Below are 8,213 nucleotides of genomic sequence, written 5' to 3'. Positions count from 1 at the left end.
TCATTATTTGTATAGAATTATTCATTTTATTGTAAGACTTCTTTTATTAGTTTGACTTTATTCCAAAATAAATAAAAATCATAATTGTAATGTGAGGCTAGCTCTGCTTGACTGACGTCAATATGGCGTATTGACACCTCACCAACCTGTACAATCAAATAGCGACTACAATTATTAGCTCAAAATGGCCAGCCCAAGAACGAGGCGAGTCCTGAAGGACTTAAAAGTCAAAGATGAAAATAATGTGAGTAATTTTATTGTATTGGCCTAGAACGTACTTGTACAACATTGTAATAAGAGACTTATTTGAGGATCCGTTATTTTTGTAATAGTCTACAAAACTGGAAATAATATACACACTGAGAACACATATCATACTAAGTCGAACACTGGAAGCAAAAGCGCCTACACGTGATATCAGAATAAAATGGAATGTGTCGCTATAACGTGGCAGGTTTAGATATAGGGGATGGGTGGAGGGAAAGTTAGCAGGACAAACAGATGGGACGGAGTGTTGACTCGTAGCAACGGCAAGCAAGAAGCAACTTAAACACATGTATTTTAAAAATTATTGTTAGTGCTTATAGCTGAGTTATGCCAGCATCGACAAAAGCTGTATTACTACTACAGTAATCCCTCGCCACTTCGCGGTTCACTGTTTTATAAGAAATTAATGGGAAAAATGATTCGCGGATCTACGCTTCTTCGCGGAATTTCTGCGAAATTCCATCAATGGAAAAATTATATTTTATGAATTTTTAGATGAAAAAGCCCAAAGTGTATAAAAATATATTACTTTGCAATTTTTTACATTATGTGTGTGGCAGAGAGAGAGATTTTGTTGGTTTATTGTTCTACTACAGGTACTGTGTTACTCTACAGTACAGTACATATGATGTGCTTGTTCTTTTATTTACGGTAAATGTACAATACATGCTCAGAACAATAAATCCATTATTTCAACAAGACCTTATTGATATTAAGTACATAGTAAACTATTTTTACAAGAAGCCACATGCAAAGACTATTATCCGGTTAACTATAGATGTATGGTGAGTTTAAATTCCTAGTTAATTTGTAAAGTGATGCAATGATTGATAACGAATTTTGAACATCCACAAAAAATATAAAAATACATATAATACAAATATTTTAAAATGAGGACAGTGTGCTGCACACAGGGCCATATTTAGGGCCAGACAGACAAGGCATCTGCCTAGGGCCCTGTGCTTTTGATAGTCGTCAGGGGCCCTGCGCTTTTAATTAAAACCATGGCAATTGTGGCGTCAAGGGCCCCTCACATGCCCTATGCCCTATGCCTTGGGCCCCACGAGGCTAAGAACAGGACTGGTGCGCATCGTATTGTATCATCTCTATAATCAGTTAATCGTCACCAAAGAACAAAGTTATAATACCTGAAATGACATTTAATAGAATATCAAAAGCTATCACAAAGTTAGTAATGTTTGTGAATCCAGAGTACACTTCTTTATAAGATAAAATGGTTAAAGATCGTCCCATAAGCTTTTTAGGGTGTTAAGGAGTGAGGTATTAGAGACCTCACTTTTCTGAGGGTGAGTTTTACATGAGGGTAGTGCCCATCTCTTCTCCCTCGCTGCCTTACCTTCCCCCAAGTCAGGTACCCATTCCTGCTAGCTGGGTCAACTAGGGAAAGTGAGCTGTGCTACACTGGCATTGAACTTGCATGCCTCTCAGTTCAAACACCAGTGGTCTAATCGCTCAGCTATCTGTTCTCCAACTCTTCATTGTACCATTTGATATATTCTTCTGAAGAATTCATGGTTGAATATTTTACAAAAGATATGCAATATACATTTATGTATATTTATATATAATATCAATTTATGTGGTACAGTTCAGGTACAACAGATTTGGAACAACTTTTGATTTATTAAAGGTTTCATGACAACTTGTACACATCGGTGTGGTGCAACAGTTAGCGCTTGTCACCCACACAGAGAGGATTGGCTGTATCCTGGGTTCAGATCTTATTTAACGTACAGTGTTCCTTCTCTGAATGTGTTTATAGGGCTGATTGATTTTAGTTGCTGGCTCAGCCAATTTCCCCCTTCCATCATTCTAAAGTTGTACCATGGATCTTGGTCATGGGAAGTTTAAAGTGATCCTTCCTAGCTTAGGTAGTTAAAGTTGTGTGTCTGTTATATGTGAATATGGGCGAATGGTTGTTGGTGATTCAGTTTACTTTCAGTATATCATTTCTGTAAAGCACTCTGAGCAAATCATTGGAAAAGAACTACATAAATCTTCATTATTATTACATAAGACATCCCCTAGAGAGCTCCATTTTTGCCTGTCAGCAGCAAGTCTAACTGTTCCAGGACAGTTTCTGGTCCTTTATATTTTTTTCTACCACCTTCGCCATGTTTCTTTTGGCCAACAGTGTTTCCTCTTGCCATTATTTACCCAATGAAGGGCTATTTTGGGTGGTGCCTCAGGTTTCATTCTGTACACTTGCCATAGCCATTTCCTTTTTTTTTTTTGGATTATGGTTGTCATATTTGTGCAGATGGCTTTTGTAAGGATTTTTTCATTAGCAATTATGTTAGGCCAGAATATCTTGAAAAGTTTTCCTTAGACATTTGGTTTAGAAGGCCTCTAGTTTATGAACATGCATGTTTGCTTTTTAAAAAATACTTAAAAATCATGCTGTAACCTGTTTCACATTTTTTTGGCTCTCACAAAGTACCACTGAATGCTTTGGTACTGATACTGTTATTAAGCATATTTTATTTTTCTCTTTTTACATAAGACCACAGCCATTTGAGCTTCAAGGATAGATTGTTAGATGAAACATTTTTTTTTAGCATGTTATAGAAACCTTTTCTATTTTAAACCTACATCATGACCTATTTTTGTCTAATTAAGAATAAAACTAGGATCAACAATACAGTTTTTTAGCCAGATTCAGACCAGAAGGGACCGTTCAGTTAAGACACAGCTTAACATGCCAAAGACAAGCCAACAAGATATAATATTTACCAAAAGTAAAGTGATTCAAATTTTTGTCAAAGTAATAATTTTGATGACATCTACAACAGCAAGGCTACTGACTAGTGTGCCGGAGTTTTATCATTGTATTAGCTAGACGATCTATAACCATAATTTAATGAAGCTTTCTGCTGTATTTTTTGCCACCCTAACATATATGGCCATAACATATAACATGCTGTTATATTACTTGTCCTATATTTTTTGTTATGTTTGTGACAGACCTGCTTTGAATGTGGAAGCCACAATCCTCAGTGGGTCAGCGTTACTTATGGAATATGGATATGTCTGGAATGCTCTGGCAAGCATAGAGGCCTTGGAGTTCATTTGAGGTTTGTAAAGCGATGTTGATGTGCTATTTTTCCATGGATCAGATGATACTTTGCAGTGTTCCATAAATCCATTTATACAATAATACCTTGTTATTGTTTTAGTAATAATATATTAAATTTTAAAGAGAGAGAATGTGTATGAAGAAAATATTCTTACTGAATGTGTACTGTGCTTTAAAAAAAATTGTTATATCAGAATTATTTTTTTCAGCTTTGTGCGTTCTGTTTCTATGGACAAATGGAAAGATCTAGAACTAGAAAAGATGAAAGTTGGGGGTAACCGATCAGCCCGAGTGTTCTTTCAGTCTCAGTCAGATTATCATGAGGGAATGTCCATACAGGAGAAGTACAACAGTAAGGCAGCAGCTCTCTACAGAGATAAGGTTAGTGTGCATGCTTTGCTGGTGTGTGTGAGCATGGATGTGTGTTTATGTTTGCACTGAGATATATTTTGATTTCCAGGACCTGTTTACTATGTGCTGCACTATGTCATTTATTAGCCATAAATAAAGGGTTATTTGAAAGCTTTGGAATAGGTGCACCAGGTAAGATTTAAGTATGCTAATTTTACTGTTAAATATTAAGATGTGAATTAGAAAAGAATAGTGCTGTCTCCAAAATAAATTCAGTTATCACCTTTAATTAAACTTGGGATTACTAACTTATCAGTATTCATATTTCTAAACTGCGGTATCATTGCAGTTTTTGATATTTCTTTCTTTGAGATGAACACAAGTCCTTGCATGTTCAGAGCTTGACATCACAGATCTTTGCTTCATGTTATCTGACTATCTCATCAGTGTATTAACTATCACTTTTAAAGGGAGAGAACTACAATTCCACAGAGTGAGGCATTCATGTTGAGTGTTAATTTTAGCTAAGTATTGTAAATTAAGTGCTATAGGAACAACCATTTCACCTGTTGATTATATGACAGATTTCAACCGAAGCTGAAGGCAAGCCATGGAGTATAGAAAAGTCACCAGCACGTAATTTTGTAGCCTTTCAACCTCGTTTGTCCTCTTCCTCGTCCCAACCACGTTGACGTCTGGTGGAACAGGGGGCAGTTTTGATAACAGTTTGCATCATAGTAGCAGCACTGGTGATATGGGCCACTACAATTCAGGATACCAAAATTCTGAATCTCTAACAAAGTAAGCATTAGTTTATAAATGTTAGCCTAGTGCCTGTGTGAAAAAAAAAAACGTGAGAGATTTGCACACCTTTAGTTAAAATCTTAGGTATTTTCAAACTCACTTAAAATTTTGTGTTGTTTTTTTTTTAAAGAGACCATATAAAATTATTGGCTTTTTTCACTAGCTGCAGAGAAAAATGCACATCAGTGTGCATGTACTAGTATTGTGATCTTGATTTCAAGTATCGACTTTATTTATCAGTCATGATTTAATGCATTTAAAGCTTGTTTCACTGAAATTTGAGAACAAGGAAGAAATAAAAGCATTCATATGTCTAGTGTAATAATGGAGAAATAATTTATTTTTATAGAGTCAGTGCTAAAGTAATATTGCACAAATGTTTTGTGCATTGCTTTTTTTCCTAAGTAGCTGCTAATGATTTTTTTGATGGATTTATTCTGTTTTATTTTTTATCAGGGAATACGTCGACAGACAAAAAGCAGACTTCTTTGACAAGGTTCAGTCAGAGAATGCTAGGAGACCAGAGTGAGTGCAACACAAAGCCCACATATGCAGAGTTCTTTCTGTTGCCCTAGAATTAAACATTAATTCGAATCTCAGCATTCTTTGTGCAAAAAGAATATTAATATTTTGCATAATTGCTCATTTTTATGATTCATTTCATTCTTGTGGTTGTAATATATAAAATTTTAGATAAAGACTAAAAGATATTTCACCTTGTACCTTCTTTTCTAAAATGTGTATATTGTATGTAATCATGCAGCGTAAAGGAATATTTTTTTCTCCAGCAATGTACCCCCAAACCAAGGTGGAAAGTATGTTGGATTTGGAAACACCATAGAGCAAGAGAAAAAAGATGACTTATTTGAAACCACTTTGTCATCAATTCACACAGTAGGATCTGTTTTGCTCCCTTATTTTGACGTTTTTACATATTTATTCAGTTTCGGAGATAAATAATTGATGGAGATTATAATGCACCTTTGATTTTTACTGTATTTTAGGAGAACACATAGTTTACTAGGGGATTTTTGTTTTCTGAACCTGTAGACCTACAAATCTGGATCATAAAGTTTTACTTCTGCTTCATTATTTCAAGGCATAAATGAAAAAGCATATGCTATGCTGTTAAAAGACTATAGTTAGTATGAGTTACATGAATTAAATCAGATATTTGTGAAATTTTAGGGATGGTCAACATTTGCTTTAGGAGCCACCAGATTTGCTTCAGCTGCATCCGAAAAGGTGAGAATACTTTTGAGTGTGTATACATACCATGTTTAAAACTGTTTTTTTTTAATATGCATTTATTTACTGGCCATTGACAACCACAAGCTTTATTTACTAAATTTAGGTTTCATGCAAAAATCGTTGGTCACTTTGGTGCAGTTCTTCTGACAGTGGAAATACATTTCTTTTTAAATCCTGCCAAATGAAAGTGGCCTCTTTAAAACATTCTTTCATTTTTTAAATTTCCTTTTATTTTATTACTTTTCTTTTATCTTGGAGCTTGAGAAGGGGCTAAGTGTTTGAGAAGGCAACAACAGAGATGGCGTAAGCAATTTTTTAAAAATTAAGGTTGCTTTGTAGCAAGTTGCTGTTTCAGCGTACACAAAAAGAAAAATTGATTGCATCATTGAAAAATTGTGAATGAGTTACATTTTATATAAGTTGTTAGTTTAGCTGTTGACATCATGTTCATCTGAATGATGCAGATAAAAATTTTAGATTTATCTTATGTGACACTCTTCTATCAAGTATGGTCGCCAAACACAGTTTTAGTTTATTCCTTGTTGCTCCTCAAGGAGCATGGGGCTGCATCACCAAACAAAAGCCAAGGACAAATGCCCCATAACTGATACATTAAATATTGAACTTGCATGAATAATGATGGGATAGTCTGAAATTAAAAGCACTGTGGTTGCTCACTGCGTTTCTGCTTCCAAAATAATCACCTTGTAATGAAAGGAAATAGCTGATTCAATATTAACATTGTTTTATGGCTTTCAATAATGTTAAGGCAGTGCTTTTAAGATTAAGATTTTTTTAAGGTCTAAAGTATTATTTCTGCTGGCAGTCTGGATAATCTGTCTTTGATAAATTTTGCGAAGCTCTTTAATCATAAATACACATTTTGCAGTGATATTAACTTGCAATAGAAATTAAAGGGGAAAAAATACCAAATCATTCTTTCAAGTGTTCTCTCATTTGGTGAGCTAATAAGCTTTTTCTTCCTTATTTAATTTTCTTTCTTTGATCATAATATTTGTTTAAGATAATGAAACGATCTTAATGGAAGTTTGCAGATACACTTAATGTGTCGAGGCTGCAACCAGTGAAGAGTTGGGACCTTGTTAATTAGGCATAAACATACTTTTATGATATCGTTCTGTGCATAATGATGCTTATAGGCTTGTATTGCAAAAGCTTTAGTAAGGCAGTTTCTTCGATTGTGGGAACTAGTATTTATACTGAACTAGGCTTAATCATTAAAAAATGATAGAGACTGATGTTTGGAATCATGTCCAAGCAAACTTTTGGGCTGCAAAGGAATTGTTTACTTACATTCATGTCTCAAACAGCTTTTGGCTAATTCATGACAGTTGCCATATTTGGTGGTCCATTTTGACAAGAAGAGTGTTGAGCAATGCGTACTGTTACAACTTCTTTGACGATGATTGCCTTATTGAAGCAGCAGTAGCACATTGCAACTCCTATATTTGTGACATTCTCTGCGAGAGGCAGTATTCTTCAGTTCTCTCCACTTTTTATTGCTCTGCATTGGTTGGACAATTTATGGCACAATCTCTAAAAGTTAACTATTGTGCTGGATGGTTTTTGAATGATGTCACTTGTCAAAAAAAACCATGGCCTCCTTGTACTGTCTGAGAGCTGTTTTATTCGATTTTAAGTAAACAGTGTTTTAGCAACCTGAAATTTTTCATGCTTAAAATTGAGGATGTCAGCTTTTTATCAGCTTTTGTTATTTCTCTTGCCTTTTCCTTGAAGAAACACAACATTCATTCAAGGTAAAAATTAAAGATTCAGATAATTTTTCTATAGAATATTTTGTTGACCATGCTTAAAATATTTGTATACTCCACCTCTTTGACATCTGATTACTTTTTAATTTGGTCTTTTATTTGTTTTGGGATTTAGAACCTTACCTGATAGAATAGTTTAATGTACTTAGTGAAGCAGATGTGAATTAGGTATTGCCATGGTAGCTAAACAGAGTAAGGTGTCACAAATATAAACATTACCACATCACAAAGTTCATTGCGTGACCCTAAAAATGAGTAGAAACCGGATAGAGAGGGTGTCCAAGGCAGAAGTCGACAGCTGTTGTACCTGACCCCCACAAGGGTTAGGGAAGGTAAAGGCAAGGAGGAAGAGAAGATAAACATCACCCTGGTTTTCAGATAAATGAGGTCCTTAACATCTCACCGTCAAAGGATGACTGAAATATTATTTTAAAAAATATTACAAGTAAAACTCACTTTCCCATCAGTTGACCTGTGTACTTGCATTGAGAACAGTAGTATAGCTTTATCACCATTAATATCATATATTCTCTCATTCTTAAAATTTATCACGAAAGAGGAAGGGGACTGGTGATGGTGGTGGGGTAAAGAATAACAGTTGAGAGTAACTAATCTGTCATGGTTGTCGATTTCTTATTCAACCGTTGAAA

The 8,213-nt window shown here is 34.8% G+C and overlaps 1 protein-coding gene across 1 annotated transcript in view; it reads left to right on the top strand.

Moving 5' to 3' along the window:
- Window positions 1-106: 106 nt before the first annotated feature.
- LOC112573529 (ADP-ribosylation factor GTPase-activating protein 1-like) overlaps window positions 107-8,213 on the top strand; it is a 29,583-nt gene continuing 21,476 nt past the window's right edge. The window contains 8 exon segments of the mRNA XM_025253995.1: window positions 107-244; window positions 3,253-3,362; window positions 3,574-3,745; window positions 4,300-4,372; window positions 4,375-4,516; window positions 4,976-5,044; window positions 5,308-5,413; window positions 5,708-5,764. Coding sequence (XP_025109780.1) covers window positions 185-244; window positions 3,253-3,362; window positions 3,574-3,745; window positions 4,300-4,372; window positions 4,375-4,516; window positions 4,976-5,044; window positions 5,308-5,413; window positions 5,708-5,764 — 789 coding nt within the window. The 5' untranslated portion in view covers window positions 107-184.

This window comes from Pomacea canaliculata, linkage group LG10 (assembly GCF_003073045.1).
Source record: "Pomacea canaliculata isolate SZHN2017 linkage group LG10, ASM307304v1, whole genome shotgun sequence".
In the NCBI taxonomy this organism is placed as follows: domain Eukaryota; kingdom Metazoa; phylum Mollusca; class Gastropoda; order Architaenioglossa; family Ampullariidae; genus Pomacea; species Pomacea canaliculata.
This window is presented reverse-complemented; position numbering and strand designations above follow the sequence as displayed.